Below are 19,278 nucleotides of genomic sequence, written 5' to 3'. Positions count from 1 at the left end.
CACAATTTGATGCCAATCTGATGCCATTTGGATGTCATTTGATGTCAATGTGATGCCCTTTGGACACCATTTGAAGCCATTTGGACAACATTTGATGCCAAATTGATGCCCTTTGGATGCCATTTGATGCCAATTTGATGCCCTTTGGACACCACTTGAGGCCAATTCGGTGCCATTCAAGGCAATCTGATGCCACTTGAGGTCAATTTGATGCCACTTGAGGCAATTTAATGTCACTTGAGGCCAATTTGATGCCACTTGAGGCCAATTCGATGCCACTTGAGGACAATTTGCTGCCACTTGAGGCCAGCTGGATGCCACTTGAGGCTAATTCAATGCTACTGGAGCCAATTTAATGCCACTTGAGGCCAATTCGCTGCCATTTGGATGCCCTTCCCCCCAGGAGGCCCCAAACCCACTACCCCCCACTAAAACAAAGGGCATGGAAACCCCAGCTGAGAGCTTCAGGTCAGGGTGGACCTCACTGCTCAACCCTCCCAGAGCTGGGAGGGGCTGAGGGATCAGCAGGGGACAAAGGGAGGGATGAGAAGTGCTGAGGCTCCGAGATGCCACACCCATGGTCCCACAGCTCCACCACTCCCTGCCTGTGACCCAACACTCCTCAGGAGAGGCCTTTCCCCTCCCTGGGGCCATCTGCTGTGGGGTTTTGGATCACCTCGAGCCCACCCACCCCACAGCCACTCAGGAATTCATGCACTTACTTTTCAACCAGTGTTTGGACACAGCCCTTCCAAGAAGCCATCTGCAGGGCAAGGTCTGCTATTGCTAAAGCAAGCTGGAAGGAGAAGACAGAAGACAACACAGCTAAGCCTGGTGATGGATGAAACCAGCCCAAAGCCACCAAAGAAAGGGGGTTGTGACCACCACAGTTGAGCTTGGAACTCCAACATAGATTCACAGCTCTGATATGGATTCTGCAGCTGGAAGAGGAAGGTTTAGACTGAAGAGGAAGGTTTAGACTGAAGAGGAAGGTTTAGACTGAAGAGGTTCTTCATGATGAGGGTGGTGAGACCCTGACCATGAAGCTCAAGCTGCCCAGGGAGGTGTCTGATGCCTCAACCCCTGGAACCATTCCAGGTTCAGGCTGCTTGGGGCTCTGAGCAACCTCCTCCAGATGCAGATGTTCTTGTTGCAGATGTCCCTGCTGACTCCAGGGGTTCAGGATGTTTGGGGCTCTGAGCAACCTGCTCCAGCTGCAGCTGTCCCTGCTGACTGAAGGGGTGGTGGCCTGGATGGCCTCAAAAGGTGCCTTCAAACCAAACCAGCCTGGGATCTCATGATTCTCAAGGCTCACTCCTCATTTTGTACTGTGAAACACATCCAAGCTGGCTGAAGGCATCAGCCTTTGTTCTTCTCCCCAGTGGTGGAAGAGCAAGCAAGGGAGAACAAGAGCTTTGTGTCAGAAAAAGCCCCAAGTGCCCACACCTCAAATCCAGGTCCAGAGAAGGGCAACAAAGCTGGGGAAGGATCTGGAGCTGTTCAGCTTGGAGAAAAGGAGGCTGAGGGGAGACCTTTTGGCTCTCTACAACTCCCTGAAAGGAGGCTTGAGGGAGGTGGGCATAGAGGTCTCCTCCCAAGTGCTAGGACAAGAGCTCCTGGGCACACTTAGATGCAGGAAGAAAGCCTACAGAGAGGGGAAGCAAGGAGAGGGAATCTGGGATGAACAGAAAGATGTGGTGCTGAGGGCCACGGCTTGGTGCTGCCCTGGCAGTGCCAGGTCAAGGGCTGGACTGGATGGCATTCCAAGTCTCCAGCCCAGCCCACCCCACTCTGTGACCTGACAACCAGCTCAGGCTCCTCACCGAGGGCACTCCCAAGCCCTCCTCCTGCTGCGGGCGGCTGCCGCGGCCCTCACGCTGCACCCCTACCTGGGTGACGATGACCGGCGACAGGTCCTTCAGGTTCTGGATGTGGGAGAGCAGAGAGTCCCGCAGGGAGGCGTGGGAGTCCGTGGGGAGCTCGTAGAAGGACGTCTGGATCTTCATCTTCATGGTCTGCGCCGCGAAGTAGCAGGACTCCACATCCTGCCGGATCTGCAGCAGCTGGTCCGAGATCTCCCAGGCATGGACCTGCAGGAGCGGCACAGCACGGGCAGAGAGCTGCACAGGGCAGAGAGCTGCACAGGGCAGAGAGCTGCACAGGGCAGAGAGCTGCACAGGGCAGAGAGCTGCACAGGGCAGGGGGGCACAGCCAGCAGGGCTGGGGAGGGGCCTGGAGCAGAGCCCTGTGAGGAGAGGCTGAGGGAGCTGGGGGGGTGCAGCCTGCAGCAGAGGAGGCTCAGGGCAGAGCTCATTGCTGCCTGCAGCTGCCTGCAGGGAGGCTGTAGCCAGGTGGGGTTGGGCTCTGCTGCCAGGCAAGCAGCAACAGAAGAAGGGGCCAGAGGCTGAAGCTGTGCCAGGGCAGGTCTAGGCTGGATGTTAAGAGGAAGTTGTTGTCAGAGAGAGTGATTGGCATTGGAATGGGCTGCCCAGGGAGGTGGTGGAGTCTCTGTGGCTGAAGGTGTTGAAGCCAAGCCTGGCTGGGGCACTTAGTGCCATGGTCTGGGTGCTTGGGCAGGGCTGGGTGCTAGGTTGGACTGGATGAGCTTGGAGGTCTCTTCCCACCTGCTTGATTCTATGATTCTCTATCTGAGGGACCTCATCCCTATGGATTTACTTCTACTCATTATGGATTTACTTAATATCATAGAATCAGCCAGGGCTGGAAGGGAGCACAAGGAGCAGCCAGTGCCAACCCCCTGCCATGCCCAGGGACACCCTACCCTAGAGCAGGCTGCACACAGCCTCAGCCAGCCTGGCCTCAAACACCTCCAGCCATGGGGCCTCAACCACCTCCCTGGGCAACCCATTCCAGCCTCTCACCACTCTTCTGCTCAACAACTTCCTCCTCACCTCCAGCCTCACTCTCCCCACCTCCAGCTTTGCTCCATTCCCCCCACTCCTGCCACTCCCTCACAGCCTCAAAAGTCCCTCCCCAGCTTTTCTGGAGCCCCCTTCAGACCCTGGCAGGCCACAAGAAGGTCACCTGGGAGCCTCCTCTGCTGCAGCCTGCACAGCCCCAACTCTTTCAGTCTGTGCTCACAGCAGAGCTGCTGCAGCCCTCACAAGAAAAAGAACCACCAAAAGATCCACCCCAGCACCTCTGCCGAAGACTTCCCTTGTCAGTGGAGTTGAGAGGATCTCTCCCACAGGCTTTGGGGATGAAAAAAAGAGTTCTGGGATGTGGTGGTAAAAACTGGGACCTGGCAAACAAATGTGTGAGGAGATCCCACCCAGAAACCCCAAACAAAACCACATTCCATGGGAAAATTCCAAGCTGGAGAAGCCCAGCTCTGCTCCACCAGCTCTAATCCCACTGTCTGGGAGCTGCAGGGACAACAAAGGCAGCAGAATTAGTCATGGTTTGATGCCCACTAATGAAGGGCTGCTGGGGGCTAAAAAACAAAGCTGTTTGGAAGCCCCAACGTGGACTTTAGCATGGTCAGGAGTCAGAGGAAGCCTTCAAAAGGTGGTTCCTGGGGTCATCAGGTAGTTCCAAGCAGGAGTTTTTGGGTTGGTCACCAATTTAGAGAGAAGAAATGAGCTTAAATTAGTGTTTGTGTTAAGGTTCTTTGTGGCATTTCTGACAAACTTGGGAGCCATGAAGGTTGGAAAAGGCCTCCAAGGTCATCCCAGCCCAACCTTCTGCCAAGATGCTGGAAGAGAGTCATAGAATCAGGCAGGGTTGGAAGGGAGCACAAGGAGCAGCCAGTGCCAACCCCCCTGTCATGCCCAGGGACACCCTACCCTAGAGCAGGCTGCACACAGCCTCAGCCAGCCTGGCCTCAAACACCTCCAGCCATGGGGCCTCAACCACCTCCCTGGGCAACCCATTCCAGCCTCTCACCACTCTCCTGCTCAACAACTTCCTCCTCACCTCCTCTGGTTGTTCCACACCTTCTCAACCACCAAAGGAACCCAGCCCTCACCCCCCGGCCAGGATGGGTCCTCATCTGACCTCACCCTGAGAGTCACATCTGGCTTCTCTTAGACAAACATGGAGCAAGGGTAAGACCAGGTGGAAACCAAGAGGAGAACTCAAATCCTTCTGAAGGGTTTGAGATCCCAAGTCTGAAGACCACCACCCCAAGGCTTGGTGTCCCCCCCAGCTTCTAGAGGCAGCTCCAGAGTCCAGCAGGGAGCATCTGCAGCTAGCAGCTGGACACCCAGGGCTGGGGATGACATCTGAGCTGGTGCTGACTGGTGCTACGATCAGGATGTAAGCAAGGGGGAGGTGACTCCAGGGACCTTCTCCTCACCCAAACCCCAACCCTGCTTTGAGTTTGAACCAGCAGAGGATGAGGAGGAACTTGTTTAGAGGCAACTTATGGAGTCATAACCTCCCCACGGTGCCTCCATCCCCAAGCCCTGCCCATGCCTCTCTGCCTCACCTCCACCCCTGAGCCCTGCCTGTGCCTCTGCCTCCACCTCCACCCCCGAGCCCTGCCTGTGCCTCTGCCTCCACCTACACCCCTGAGCCCTGCCTGTGCCTCTGCCTCCACCTCCACCCCTGAGCCCTGCCTGTGCCTCTGCCTCCACCTCCACTCCTGAGCCCTGCCCATGCCTCTGCCTCCACCTCCACCCCTGAGCCTTCCCAACTCCTTTGGCTCCACCACCAATCCTCTCCAACTCCTCTGGCCCCACCACCAAACCCCTCTGATGCCTCTGGCTCCACTGCCAAGCCTCTCTGATACCTCTGTCCCCACCGCCAAGCCCTATCAACACCTTTGGCTCTACCACCAGGCCCCACCCATGCCTCTGGCTCCACCATCACGCCCCTCTGACGCCTCTGGCCCCACCAACATGTCCCTCCAACACCTTTGGCTCCATCACCAAATCCCTTGGACGCCTTTGGCCTGTGCCACCAACAAGAGGCCAGCAGAGCAATCACTTCCTGGGGTGAGCCATGGGATTCCCATCACGTCCCTGATCTCAAGCAGCAGCAGAAGGTCAGGACAAGCCCCTAGATTCTTCCCTAGGACCTTCAGGAACCTTTTTGTCCTCCCCTGCGGCAGAGAGGGCTGCAGCAAGCCCACGAGGCCGTTTTTCTTGCTGGGAAAAACCAAACCCTGGGAGGAGAAAGGCAAACCCTGGGAGGGAAAATTCAAACGCTGGGAGCGTCAAAGGAAGCCCTGAGAGAGAGGCAAAGCCTGGGAGGGAAAACCCAGACTCTGGGAAGGGGAAAACCAAAGCCGGGAGGGGAAAAAACGAACCGCGGGAGGCACGAAAAGCCAAACCGTGCGAGGGGGACGCCGAAGCCAGCCCCTGGGGGCTCCCCGAAACCGCTCCGCAGGCAGCCTGACCGCAACGACTGCCGACGGCGAGCGGGGCGGAAGGGACAGCCGCGGGCGGAGCGCCCGGGGAGCGGCCCGCAGCGAGGCCAGGCCTCACGGTGTGCAGGGGGAAAGGAACCGCCCCGCCCGCATCGCGCCCAAAGCCCCGGCTGCTCCCCACCGGGTCTCACCGATCTCTGGAGCTCGCCCAGCCAGCAGCTCGCCCGTTCCTTGCCGCTGGAGTCGGGGTCGTGGTACAGGGCCTGCACCGCCTGGTACACCACCTGCAGGCTGGGCTTGCCGCTCCCCGGGCCGCCGTTGCCCTCCATGGCCGCTTCCCGCTCAGCACCGCCGGCCGCTGCCGCCCGCCGCCATCGCCTGCGAGCGCCCCGAGAGCTGCGGGAGCGGGGCCGGGCCGGTGCCACAGCTCCGCGCCCCCCCGGAAACACGACACCGGAAACCCGCGGTCCGCTTCCCGCCGGCCCGGTGCCACAGCTCCGCGCCCCCCCAGAAACACGACACCGGAAACCCGCGTTCCGCCTCCCGCCGGGCCGGTGCCACCAGCTCCGCGCCCCCCCGGAAACACGCCACCGGAAACCCGCGGTCCGCTTCCCGCCGGGCCGGCGCCACCAGCTCAGCGCCCCCCGGAAACACGCCACCGGAAAACCGCGTTCCGCCTCCCGCCGGGCCGGTGCCACCAGCTCCGCGCCCCCCCGGAAACACGCCACCAGAAACCCGCGTTCCGCTTCCCGCCGGGCCGCCAGCACAACGACTTCCCCTTCCTGTTGCTCTTCCTGCCTTTTCTTCCTCTTCCTACCCTCTTCCATCTCTTCCTTTCATTTCCTTCTGCCGCCTCCATGGGCTAGTGGGCAAAGGAGTTTCACCCAGCTGCTGTCTGGTCCTAAGTGGTGTTCCTCAGGGGTCGGTACTGGGTCCAGTTGAATGCCTGTAGGAGGGGATTGAGACACCTTCAGTGTGCAGCCAGCACCAAGTGAAGTGGCAGTGCTGAGCTGCTGGAGGAGGGGGAGGCACTACAGAAGGAGCTATCCAGGCTGGATCGATGGGATGAGGCTAACAAAGCCAACTGCTGGGCACTGCGCTTTGGAATGGTTTAGGTTGGAAGGGACCTCGAAGCTCAGCCAGTTCCAGCCCCACACCATAGGCAGGGACACCTCCCACTAGAACAAGGTTGCTCAAGGTCTCATCCAACCTGGACTTGAACAACTCCAGGGAGGTTGTGGAGCAAAGAATCACCCAATGTGATCTTTGATCACATTGGGTGATTCTGTGCTCCACAACCTCCCTGGGAAACCTGTGCCAGGGTCTCACCACCCTCAACCTGTGCCAGTCTCTCACCACCCTCAACCTGAGCATCTTGGTTGCCTCCTCTGGACTGGCTCCAACAGTCCTTCTTGTGCTGGGGGCTCCAGAACTGCACACAGTGCTCCAGGTGGGGTGTGAGGAGAGCAGAGCCAAGGAGCAGAATCCCCTCCCTTGCCCTGCTGCCCACACTGCTCTTGCTGATCACATTCTCTTCAATCACATTCTGAGACTCCATGCTCCACAGCCTCCCTGTAGGTGTTCAAGACCAGGTTGGATGAGGCCTTGAGCGACTTGTTCTAGTGGGAGGTGTCCCTGCCTATGGCAGGAGGTTGGAACTGGCTGAGCTTTGAGGTACCTCCCGACCTAAACCCTTCTATGATTCTAAAGCAGGCCACCCTCAAGGCTGAAACCCAACTATTACATTCCACCAAACTGAGCAGCCTCAGTGCTAAAGTTCAACCAAAGAAGATGATCTTAGACCCCTTCAACAACTATGAGAGACCCCTTGGAGACCACCACCACGAAGATTCACCCCATATGTGTATTGGAGATATAAATATGGTGACCATAGAATCAGGCAGGTTGGAAGAGACCTCCAAAGCTCATCCAGTCCAACCTAGCACCCAGCCCTGCCCAAGCACCCAGACCATGGCACTAAGTGCCCCAGCCAGGCTTGGCTGCAACATCTCCAGGCACAGCCACTCCACCACCTCCCTGGGCAGCCCATTCCAATGCCAATCACTCTCTCTGCCAGGGACTTCCTCCTAACATCCAGCCTAGACCTCTCCTGGCATAACTTGAGACTGGGTCCCCTTCTTCTGTCCCTGGCTGCCTGGCAGCAGAGCCCAACCCCACCTGGCTACAGCCTCCCTGCAGGCAGCTGCAGGAAGCAATGAGCTCTGCCCTGAGCCTCCTCTGCTGCAGGCTGCACCCCCCCAGCTCCCTCAGCCAGTGGGATGTGGCAGGCTGTGGGTTCCCTCCCACAGACACCCACCTGGGGAGCAACAATAAACTGCAGCAGTGCAGGCTGGGAGGTGACTGCTGGAGAGCAGCCCTGGGGAGAAGGACCTGGGAATCCTGGTGGAGAACATCCATGGCACAGCAATGTGCCCTGCTGTCCAAGAAGGCCAATGGCATCCTGGGGTGCATTAAGCAGAGTGTGTCCAGCAGATCAAGGGAGGTTCTTCTGCCCCTCTGCTCTGCCCTGCGGAGACCTCATCTTGAATACTGCCTTCAGTTTTGGGCTCCCCAGTTGGAGAGGGACAGAGATCTGGTGGAGAGGGTCCAGCAGAGGGCTACGAGGATGATGAGGGGGCTGGAGGGCACTGCCTGATGAGGAGAGGCTGAGAGACCTGGGGCTGTTTAGTCTGGAGAAGGGAAGACTGAGAGGGATTTGATCAATGTTTATGAATATCTGAGGGCTGGGGGACAGGCTCTGCTCACTGCTCCCTGGGACAGGGCAAGGAGCAATGGATGGAAGCTGCAGCACAGGAGGTTCCAGCTCAACACAAGGAGGAACTTCTTGACTGGAAGGGTCCCAGAGCACTGGCACAGGCTGCCCAGAGAGGTTGTGGAGTCTCCTTCTCTGGAGCCTTTCAAGGCCTGTCTGGATGTGTTCCTGTGTGATCTGTGCTAGATTGTGTGGCCCTGCTGTGGCAGGGGAGTTGGACTGGATGATCTCCTTGGGTCCCTTCCAACCTCTGACATCCTGTGAGCCATAGACTGGATGGGGCACTTAGTGTCTGGTTGATTGGCCAGGGCTGGGTGCTAGGTTGGACTGGATGAGCTCGGAGGTCTCTTCTAGCCTGGCTGATTCTATGATTCTGTCCTCAGCTGATGGATCTGATTTCTCTGGTGGACAATGAATTGGGTTGTTGGATTGATTGACCACCACTAGATGCTGAATTTGGGTGGTCAGCAGAACATACCTCTGAAGCACAGAGCTCATATCGGGGGGCAGTTCAGATGACCTTTAAAGGTCCCTTTCAGCCTAAACCATTCTATACTTTGGGGTCAGTACTCCCCAGGACCTCAAATAATTTGCTGCAGCCTTTTGAGGCATCACTGGATGCCAAAGAGTCATGGTAATGACCTTCTGTCCTGCAGTCACACCCATCCTAAGCAGGACAAGCAAACACCAGTTTCCAGTGAATCTCACCTGTACACCTTCTGACAAGTTACCCTTGATTACAAATGATGATGTGCCCAGGTGGCCAAGAAGGCCACCAGCATCCTGGCTCGTGTCAACAATAGCGTGGCCAGCAGGACCAGGGCAGGGATTGTCCCCCTGGATTGTGCACTGAGGAGGCCACACCTTGAGTTGCTGGGTTTAGTTTTGAATCCTTCAATCCAAGAAGGACATTGAAGTGCTGGAGCAGTTCCCAAAGAAGGGCAACAAAGCTTGTGATGGGTCTGGAAAAGAAGGGGAAGGGTCTGGAGAATTTGTGAGGTGTAGCCAAGGGATCTGGGATTGTTCAGCCTGGAGAAAAGAAGGCTGAGGGGAGACCTGGATTTCTACAATTCCCTGAAAGAGGTTGGAGTGAGGTGGGGATTGGTGTCTTCTCCCAAGGAACAGGTGATAAGAGCAAGAGGATACAGCCTTAGGCTGCCCCAGGGGAGGTTCAGGTGAGGCACCTCAGCATGGTGATGATACCTCAGAATAGTGGTGAATCTTCACTATCACAGTGGTGACACCTCACAATGATGGTGACACCTCAATGTAGGGGTGACAACCTCAACGTGGGAGTGAAACCTCAAGAGTGGTGACACCTCAGCATGTTGGTGACACCTCAGTGTGGTGGCAGTGCAAATGCTAAGAGTGAAAACTAAGCCAAACCCGAGATTGGAGGCTTTGGGGTGGTTCAGGAAGGGACCTGCTGCTTCCTGTGTCCTGTAATTGCAGCAATTAATTCGTGCAATTGATTGCAGCGTTGAGGAGATGGAGCAGAGCATGGTGATGGAGGAACGGCCCATCCTCCTCACCAGCTCTGATGGACACCCAAAGGAAAAGGAAACACAAAGAAACGGGCCAAATAATCTCATTTTTATGCCGATTTCAGCAGCCCAGTGGAAAATCGCTGAGTTTTGAGCTGCCACTTCCCCATGTCACCGAGTGCACAGCTTGGGCACTACTCGTTTTGGGGTGACTTCTGCAAAACTCAGGGTCAGTGACTCAGCCTGGCCCCTTCAGGAAAACCCCGAATCTCCCGAGCTGGACTCATCGCGTCACCGCTTCGCCAGCCCTGTAAGGCCGATTTACGCTGGCCCTTTAAGGCGTCTCGGACAGGTGCGCCTCGGAGGGGGTGGTACCGGCGGAGGCTGAGTGACGGGAAGAGCTGCCAATAGGAAGGCAAAGTGGAGCAGACTTACCAATCGGTGGGCTGGAAAGGGAGTGGGGCGGGTCGCTGCCCGGCTCGGCTGCAGTCGGTTCAGGGGGTGCGAAGCGGGGTCGGGCGTTTCGGTGACCGGTTTGGCCGCGTTGAAGCGAGCTCGGCTGGGCTCGGCTGGGCTCAGCTCGGTTGAATTCGACTGGGCTCGGCCCGGTTCGTGTGACCTCGGCTCAGGGGGTGCGAAGCGGGATCGGTCGTTTCGGTGACCTGTTCGACCGCGTTCGGATAAGGTTGGCCGGGCTCGGCTCGGTTCGGGTGAGCTCGGCTGGGTTCGGCTCGGCACGGTGATGGCGAGGCGGGCGGCAGGAGGCACCGGGCCCCCCGGGGACGATTTCTCCTTCGTGAGCCCGGCGGTGAAGTACGTGCTGTTCTTCTTCAACATGCTCTTCTGGGTGAGTGCCACCGGCGGGGACACCGCCATCGGGGGGCTCCCCGTCACCGGGGGTACACCGGCACCCCGGGACTGTCCTAGCTTTTAAACCCACTGGGGACCTCCCATCCCCGGCACCCTCCATCCCCGAGGGTGTTCACTGGGGACCTGCCCCATCCCAGGAGTCCCCCTTCACCGGAGCATCACCGGGGAGGCACTGCGGACCCCCGAATCTTCTCTGGGATCGTTGCACCCCACTGAGACTTAACTCCCATCTCAGGACCCCACTGGGATCTCTGGATACTGGCAGTTCCATCCCCAAGGATTCAACGGGACCCTCTGGACTCTGGGAAGCCCCATCCCAGGACTCCCCATGCCCAAAATCCCTGGATCCCACATCCCCACGTGTTCTCCAGGAACCCCCATGCCAAGACCTCACCAAGATCCCTGGACCCTGGGACACCCTATTCCTGGGATTCAGCAGGATGCTCTGGACTCTGAGACCCCCATCCCAGACCCCCACCATTCCCAAATGTTCCCCAGCATCCCCTACCCCAAAACCTTTCCAGGATTCCTGTGCCCTGGGACCGCTCACCCCAAGATCCCCACTGGGATCCCCAGACCCTGGGACCCACCATCCCCATGGATTCAGGGTATCTTTTGGACTCTGAGACCCCCATCCCCGGACTCTCCATCCCCAAAACGCCCCAGGACCTCTCATCCCTGAACCCCACGCTTCCTGGACATGTCCCAGGATGCCCTATCCCTGGACGTTCCCCAAGACCCTCTATCCCAAAACCTTCACCAGGATCTCTGAACCCTGTGACACCTCACCCCAAGATCCCATTGGGATCCTCCAGACCCTGAGACCCCCATCCCAGAACTTTTCACCCCTGAACCCCACCATCCCCAGCTGTTCCCCAGGACTCCCCATCCCAAGACATCTCCAGGATCTCTGCACTCTGAGACCCTTCACCCCAAGATCCCATTGGGATCCCCAGACCCTAGGACTCCCCATCCCAAGGCTCTCCATTCCTCTAAACCCCTTCAACACCCCACCCCCAGATGTCCCCCAGAACCTCCCATCACAGGACCCCACCAGGATCCCCAAACCCTCCCTAGGCCCCTCTTGGGCCACCTTCTTACTGCTTTGTTCCCCCATCCCCTGAGGGTTTTCGAGGTGCACCCTTGGCTCACAGTGTCACCCATATGTGTCCTCATGCTGGGGCTACCAGGAGCCACCAGCACGGGGTTGACATGGGGGAGATGCACCCTCCAGATGCCATCACCCCCAAAATCCTAGCCTCTGGGCTGCCAGGAGCCACCAGCACAGGGTTGACATGGGGGTGATGCACCCTCCAGATGCCATCACCCCCAAATTCCTAGCCTCTGGGCTGCCAGGAGCCACCAGCACAGGGTTGACATGGGGGTGATGCACCCTCCAGATGCCATCACCCCCAAAATCCTAGCCTCTGGGCTGCCAGGAGCCACCAGCACAGGGTTGACATGGGGGAGATGCACCCTCCAGATGCCACCACCCCCAGAATCATAGCCCTTGGGCTACCAGGAGCCACCAGCACAGGGCTGACATGGGGGTGATGCACCCACCAGATGCCATCACCCTCAAAATCATAGCCCTTGGGCTACCAGGAGCCACCAGCATGGGGTTGGCATGGGGGTGATGCACCCTCCATATGCCACCACCCCCAAAATCATAGCCTTTGGGCTACCAGGAGCCACCAGCACAGGGCTGACATGGGGGTGATGCACCCACCAGATGCCATCACCCTCAAAATCATAGCCCTTGGGCTACCAGGAGCCACCAGCACAGGGCTGACATGGGGGTGATGCACCCTCCAGATGCCATCACCCTCAAAATCATAGCCTTTGGGCTACCAGGAGCCACCAGCACGGGGTTGATATGGGGGAGATGCACCCACCAGATGCCATCACCCTCAAAATCATAGCCCTTGGGCTACCAGGAGCCACCAGCACAGGGCTGACATGGGGGTGATGCACCCTCCAGATGCCATCACCCTCAAAATCATAGCCTTTGGGCTACCAGGAGCCACCAGCACGGGGTTGATATGGGGGAGATGCACCCACCAGATGCCATCACCCCCAAAATCATAGCCTTTGGACACAAATTTGGCTACCCCTAACGATGAGGAGGGACACAGAGCCCTCCCATCTTGTCCCCAACCCACCCCAGGGACACCTCAAGCAGGGAATCCAAAGAATTTTCCACATTTGGGGGTCTTTGGGCATTTTATTTGACTATTTTGGGGACAATTTGATGGGTTTGGAGACTTTCAAAATGCTTTTAGGGCTCGGGTCAATATTTTGAGGGATTCTGTGAATGTTTTGAGGGGTTGGGACATTTTGAGGGACTTCTTTTTGTGTTGAGGTTGGGTTTGGACATGTTTTGACTTTTTTGGGTTCTTGGCCAATTTTTGGGTGTTGGTTTAGGACTTTTTTGGAGCATTTTTTTTTTTGTCTCGTGGTCTTTTAGGGACATTTTTTTGTCTTGGGGTCTTTTTGGACATTGTTTTGGCTTTTTTTGGTCTTTTTGACATTTGAGGGTTTTTGACATTTTTTATCTTGGCCTTTTTTGGACATTTGTTTAAATTTTTCTTGGGTTTTTTTTTTTGTCTTAGGCATTTTTTTTTACTTTTTGGGATTTTTCATCTTTTTTTTAAGGTTTGGGTTTTTATGTGGGACATTTTTTGTCTTTTGGTTTTGTTTTCTTTTTGATGTTTTGGGGATTTTTCTTAAGGGCTGTTCCCAAAATCAGAGTTTTGAGGAAGTTTTTTGCTTCCTTAAAGTCCAGGCACTCAGAGCTGGTGGGGATGGAGGTGACCCCCCACAAGGAGAAGGGCTGGATGAGGCACTTAGTGCCATGGTCTAGTTGACTGGGTAGGGTTGGGTGCTAGGTTGGACTGGATGAGCTTGGAGGTCTCTTCCAACCTGGCTGATTCTGTTCTATGATTCTGAGGATGTGCACAGTGGGCTCCATCCCACCTGTGGTGTGACAGCAAGTATGTACTGGGGTCAGGAAGGGAAAAGGAGGCAGAAAGTCCATCTCTAGTACCCAGTTTGTGCAACTGGGACCCTGTGCTGTAGATGGTGGTGGCTGGGTGATGGTGTCACAACCTCCATGTCCTCCTCTGCAGATGATCTCCATGGTGATGGTGGCGGTGGGGGTCTATGCCCGGCTGCTGAAGCATGCAGGTGAGGTGGTGGGACACACACTGAGGTTTTCCAGTGGTGCCTGTGGGCTGTGGTGTTGGGGTGGGGGGCAGCAGGTGACATCTTGCTGTGGCAGAGGCGGCGATGGCGTGCCTGGCGGTGGACCCTGCCATCCTGCTCATTGTGGTGGGCATCCTCACCTTCCTCATCACCTTTTGTGGCTGCGTCGGCTCCCTGAGGGAGAACATCTGCCTGCTGCAAGCGGTGAGTACCCAGGGGATGGTGTGTGTCCCCCACTGCCAGACTCTGGTGACTGTCTTGTCATCCCACCACCATCACCTTCTTCTTGTCCTCAGTTCTCCATCTGCCTGACCATCGTCTTCCTCCTGCAGCTGGCAGCTGGTGTGTTGGGCTTCGTCTTCTCTGATAAGGTACTTCCAGGGTGGGGGGAGGTTACATGACCTCAAGCCTGACCTTTCTGACGTCCCCAGCCTTGTCCACCTTACAGGCACGGGGCAAGGTCAGCGAGATCATCAACGGTGCCATCGTGCATTACCGGGATGACCTGGACCTGCAGAACCTCATCGACTTTGGGCAGAAGGAGGTGTGTGGCAGGGGTCTGCATCCTCCAGAGGACAATGACATGTCGCCATTCATGGATCAGGCACGGGGGTCTTGAGCTTTAGCTTAAATCCATATAGTCCCCAGGGTGAGAGCCCTGCATTGGTTCATCTTGGCCTCACATTGGCTCTTTGTCTACATGTTGACTTGTCTTGACCCCATGATGACTTGGCCATGCATTGGGTCTTCTTGGCCTTATGTTGGCTCTTCTTGGTGGTTTCCCTGGTTACCTTGTCCCTATGTTGTCTCATGGTTGTGTGCTATCTTGTCCCTGTATTGAGTCTTCTTGGCCTTATGTTAATTCTTGTTGGTCCCACATTGGCTTTACTTGGCTGTGCATTGGCTTTTGTCTCCTCTCAGCCATGATGGCTCTTCTTGGCCCCAAGGATTTGATGTCTGTGGTTATGCCCTGGTTGGGGAACTCTGGACAAAAAAGGGAGCAGAGGAACCCCCTCTGGGTGTCTCTGCTGGAGCCTGTGTTTAGGTAGGGCCTGCTAAAACTTCCCATGCCTTTCCCTGCAGTTCAGCTGCTGCGGGGGTGTCTCCTACAAGGACTGGTCCCAGAACATGTACTTCAACTGCACTGTGACCAACCCCAGCCGGGAGCGCTGCTCAGTGCCCTTCTCCTGCTGCCTGCAGGACACCAATGAGGTGAGGACAGTGTCTTAAGGAAGACCCTGAGTGTCCTTGGGGTGACCTCTGCTTTGTACCTCTCCTCCCATCCATTTGGGCTGAGCCTGGAGCCTCCTCCCTAGGAGAGGTAACCCACCATAATGAGGTTTGGGGACCCCTAGCTGGAATGGGGGTGAATCTTTACTGAGGTGGAAGGGACTCCTCCCAACCCTGCCACTTTCCCTTTGTGGTGGCTAGAGGGTGTTTAGGGATGGGGACGCCAGCGGTGGGCTGGGCCTAGATGGACACCCTGACTGGTGCCGAAGTGAGGGCAGAGGTCTCAGTTGCCCTCCAGCAGCCCCTCTAAATGGCAGGGACCATCTCTCCACCAGCCCCTGTCTCCTGTCCCCACCTGACAGGTTGTCATCAACACCATGTGTGGGCAGGGGATGCAGACCATGAGCTACCTGGAGGCCAGTGCCTTCATCTACACCAACGGCTGCATTGACAAACTGGTCAACTGGATCCACAGCAACCTCTTCCTGCTGGGAGGCATCGCTCTGGGGCTGGCCGTCCCCCAGGTACCGCAAGTGTCTCCTCTCTGGGCTCTGCTGGGGTCTTAGTTGCAGCCACCAGGGAACTGGGGCAGGATTTGGGGTGGCAGGAGCAGAGTGACTGACAGGCAGATTCTTCTCTCCTGGAGGCAGGTGGAACCTGCTTGTGGGACAGCGAGGTGATGCTGTCCAGCATCCTTCAGTGTCCTCCTCACTTTCTTCCTTCTTTCCTTCTCACTGTCTTCCTGCCATGTCTTCTTGTCTACCTTCTCACCTTCCTTATTTCTTCCTCTTCTCCTTCCCTTCCCCCTTCTTCTTCCCCTTTACTTTCACTTGCTCTTTCCCTCTCTTTCCTCTTCTCCTGCCTCTTCCTTTTCTGCAGCTGGTGGGCATCCTGCTGGCTCAGATCCTCATCAACCAGATCAGGGACCAGATCAAGCTCCAGCTTTACAACCAGCAGCACCGGGCAGACCCCTGGTACTGAGCCCTGGGCACACTGTGCTGGAGCCAGTGGCCATCCCTGTGCCAAGGGATTTTCCAAACCTGGATCCATAGAAGAGCTGATGATGGAGCTTTACCAGAGGAGTTTGTAGGGGTCTGTGAACATGTGGATCCATGTGTGGTGGCCACTGTGTCACAGAGTGACGTGACAGGACACTGGAACTCTGTGTGCCAGGTTTGCTGGGACATGCCATGCTGCTGTGCCCTGTCTGGTGACTGAACCAGCCCTGGTGAACTGCTGTCTGCCCATTCTGTCCTGGGTGGCTGCCAGCAGGTCACACACAAAGCAGGTTTGCACTTCCTTTCTCTCATGCTGGAGATGAGTGTCTGTCTGTCTGTCCATGCACCGAGCTGCCTTCTGCTGGGCCAAGGCTGGCTCCAGAACTGGGTGCCACAAACCCTTCTGGCTTCATCTCAGTGCCCCCAGTATTTCGCTTGATGGCTGTGAGCAGGAGTGAGTCCGTTGTGCAAGAAGAGGACGTCCTGCTCTCAGATGACTCATGGGGGCTCTGCTAGATGAAGGTGGAGATCCCAGTTTGGCCCTGGCAGGCTCAAACGGGTCCACAGGCTGCTGAGCCCCATGCATTGCTTTTATCAAGAATAAAGAGAGATGAGGCTGGACCCTGCGATCTCTGACATGGGGGGGGGCATGCTCCTTCACCTCTCTGGGGACACAACTCTGTAGGGACAGTGACAAGGCCAGCCCCAGACCGTGCAGTGCCCCCTTAACAGACTTAGGCTGGGTGGGGGTCAGCTGCGAGGCCCCAAAACCAGGGTGAAGAGCAGCACAACCAAGTGGCAGGCAGCAGAGAAGTCGTTATCATGGGGAGGGGGTGCCTAAATTCCCACCTTTTCTGCCCCACGGAAGGGCTTACACAGTTTCGAGAGGTGCTGCGAGCTGGGAGGGCACTGCTGCTGCCTCGTCGTTCCCCCCCGCTCCCCTCCCCATCATCAGAGTCTGACCTTGGCGCTGCTTTTCGGAGCTGTCGCAAAGCGTGGGTGGAGTTGAGGATTTTTTTGGTTGGCTTTTTCTGTTTTTTTTTCCTCCCTTCTCCTCGGGCTGGGTGGTCCCCCTGCGCCTCCCTGCCGCGAAGGGAGCCGAGATACGCCCCAGCGCCCGGCTCTTTGTGTGCGGTCGGGAGGCGCCTTGGCTTGGTTCCCCTTGAAAAGTTAACTTCTTTCCCCGGAAAGCGCTTTCTCGTCCTTCCAAAGGCCATCTCACCCTAAAAATAACGGCTTCTCACCTAAAAGTGCAGCTTCTCCGCCTCCAAGTGAGCACTGCTCTGAAAAACGACACCTATCTGAGTAGGGACTTCTCCAAGAGTCAGGTTTCGTCCCCCAGAAAGTCTCTTCCAAACGGCTCCATCTCCCCAAAAGCAAGTTCTAGCTAAAGAGTAGCTTCTCTCCAACGGTGGCTTCTCCCCCCCAGCTCCAAACTGATTTTCTGTCCCCTCAAAGTAACTTCTCCATCAAAAAAGCAACTTTTCTCCCCCCTAAAGTGGCTTTTGTCCCTCAAAAGCAATTTTTCTCCTACCAAAAGTGGCTTCTCCCCCCAAATGAGTTTTCCTTCTTTAAAAGTAACTTCTTCCTCAAAATTGGCAACTTCCCCTCCCCAAAAGTGACTTCCCCCTCAAAAAAAAGCAGCTTTTCTCCCCCTCAATGGCCTTTGTCCCCTGAAAGTGATTTTTCCTCCCTAAAAGTAACTTCTTCCTCAAAAAAGTGCAACTTTTCTCCCACAAAGTGGCTTTTGTACCCAGAATTTTTCCTGCAAAGGGCTAAGTCTGCCCCAAAACAAGTTCTAAAAGTAGTTTATCTTCAAGAGTGGCTTCTCCCCCCATCCTCCAAACTGCCTTTTGGTCTCCCAAAAGTGACTTCCCCATGAAAAAATGTTAACTTTTCTCCCCCTAGAAGGGGCTTTTGTCCTCAAAAAAGTAACCTTTCTCCCACCAAAAATGTCTTCTGTCCCCTAAAAGTGACCTTTCCTCCCCCAAAACTAACTTCTCCCTCAAAAAACCTTTTCTCCCTGAAAAGTAGCTTTTCTGCCCCCAAAAGTGGCTTTTGTGCCCCCCCCAATAACTTTTCCTCACCTAAAACTAACTTTGCTTACAAAAAGTACCTTTTCTTCCCCCAGAAGTGACTCTTGTCCCTAAAATGACTTCTCCTAAAAATAACCTTTCCCCCAAAGTCTCTTTTATTCCCCAAGTGAAACATTTCTCTCCCATTGATGGACCTTTTGTCCCTCAAAACTGACTTTTCTCCCCCTCAAAGTAGTTTCTCTTCCCCAGAAGCAACTTTTCTCCTCCAAAAAAAGCAACTTTTCCTCCCCTCAAAGTAACCTTCCCACTTTTTGCCTAAAAAGGAAACTTGTCTCCCAATAAAGTACCTTTTTGTCCCCCAAAAGCAACTTTTGTCCCCCCAACACCAAGCTCTCTCCCCTCAAAAGTGGTTTCTCTTTCCAAAAAGCAACTTTCCTCCTCCCAAAAATAACTTTTTCTCCCTCTAAAGCTGCTTCCCCCAGGAAAAAAAGATACTTCCCCCATCCTAATCCTACCTTCCTCCCCTAAAAGTGACCTATCTCCCTAAAAACTGTTCTCCCCCCCCGAAAAGTGACTTCTCTGCCCCCATAAAAGCAGCCTCGCCCACCAAAAGTAACTTCTGGCTCCCCAAATCAACTTCTGCCCCTCCTCAAACACGACTTTCCCTTCAAAAAGCCACTTTCCACCCTCAAAACCAACCTCCCTCTTCTCAGTCTCCTCTCCCCCTCAAAATCCAGCTTCTCTCTCTGGAAAAACACAAACTTTCTCCTCCAACAGCACAACTCCTCCCCCTTGCAAAGCAACATTTCCTCTTCCAAAACCAACTTCTCCCTCCCTAGACCAGGTTTTTTCCCTCAGAAACACCAGCACTGACCTCCAAACCAACTTTTTTCCTCATGAAAACTAACATTTCTCCCTCAAAACCAGCTTTCCCCCTACCGAGATTCCTCTTTTTTTCTCCCCTGGGTGCCATCTTCTCACATCTCCACTTTTCCTCCTCACATCTCCACTTTTCCTCCTCACATCTCCACTTTCCTCCTCACATCTCCACTTTCCTCCTCAACTCTCCACTTTTCCTCCTTACATCTCCACTTTCCTCCTCAACTGGCTGGATGGGTGGGCAGAGGCCAATGGGATGAGATTGAACAAGGCCAAGTGCAGGGTTCTGCACTTTGGCCACAACAACCCCAAGCAGCACTACAGGCTGGGGATTGAGTGGCTGAGAGCAGCCAGGAGGAAAGGGACCTGGGGGTACTGACAGATAGTAGCTGAAGATGAGGCAGCAGTGTGCCCAGGTGGCCAAGAGAGCCAGTGGCATCCTGGCCTGCATCAGGAACAGTGTGGGCAGCAG

At 55.8% G+C, this 19,278-nt stretch overlaps 2 protein-coding genes across 3 annotated transcripts in view; one reads left to right on the top strand and one right to left on the bottom strand.

Annotated features, from left to right (window-relative positions):
• Positions 1-5,826, bottom strand: part of TNPO3 (transportin 3) — a 32,451-nt gene extending 26,625 nt beyond the window's left edge. For both annotated transcript variants that reach the window (XM_064142785.1, XM_064142786.1), the window contains exons 1-3: positions 5,524-5,826; positions 1,890-2,090; positions 723-796 (exon numbers count right to left, since the gene is read on the bottom strand). In XM_064142785.1, the coding sequence (XP_063998855.1) occupies positions 723-796; positions 1,890-2,090; positions 5,524-5,661 (413 nt within the window). In that variant the 5' untranslated portion in view covers positions 5,662-5,826. The remainder of the gene's footprint in view (positions 1-722; positions 797-1,889; positions 2,091-5,523) is intronic.
• Positions 5,827-10,076: 4,250 nt separating this feature from the next.
• TSPAN33 (tetraspanin 33) lies at positions 10,077-16,512 on the top strand. Its single transcript, XM_064142783.1, has 8 exons — positions 10,077-10,436; positions 13,588-13,645; positions 13,740-13,867; positions 13,960-14,034; positions 14,112-14,207; positions 14,747-14,875; positions 15,256-15,417; positions 15,773-16,512. The coding sequence occupies exons 1-8, from the start codon at positions 10,332-10,334 to the stop codon at positions 15,872-15,874; spliced, it is 855 nt and encodes a 284-aa protein (XP_063998853.1). The 5' UTR covers positions 10,077-10,331; the 3' UTR covers positions 15,875-16,512.
• The last annotated feature ends 2,766 nt before the right edge of the window (positions 16,513-19,278 follow it).

The sequence above is a fragment of the Pogoniulus pusillus genome, chromosome 4 (genome assembly GCF_015220805.1).
Source record: "Pogoniulus pusillus isolate bPogPus1 chromosome 4, bPogPus1.pri, whole genome shotgun sequence".
Classification (NCBI taxonomy): domain Eukaryota; kingdom Metazoa; phylum Chordata; class Aves; order Piciformes; family Lybiidae; genus Pogoniulus; species Pogoniulus pusillus.
This window is presented reverse-complemented; position numbering and strand designations above follow the sequence as displayed.

Excerpts from the sequence above, each read along its gene's own strand:
- TSPAN33 (XM_064142783.1), top strand. The coding sequence starts at position 10,332 with ATGGCGAGGCGGGCGGCAGGAGGCACCGGGCCCCCCGGGGACGATTTC. Across the intron at positions 14,208-14,746 it reads TCGACTTTGGGCAGAAGGAG|TTCAGCTGCTGCGGGGGTGT; the intron begins GTGTGTGGCAGG and ends CTTTCCCTGCAG. Across the intron at positions 15,418-15,772 it reads TGGGGCTGGCCGTCCCCCAG|CTGGTGGGCATCCTGCTGGC; the intron begins GTACCGCAAGTG and ends CCTTTTCTGCAG.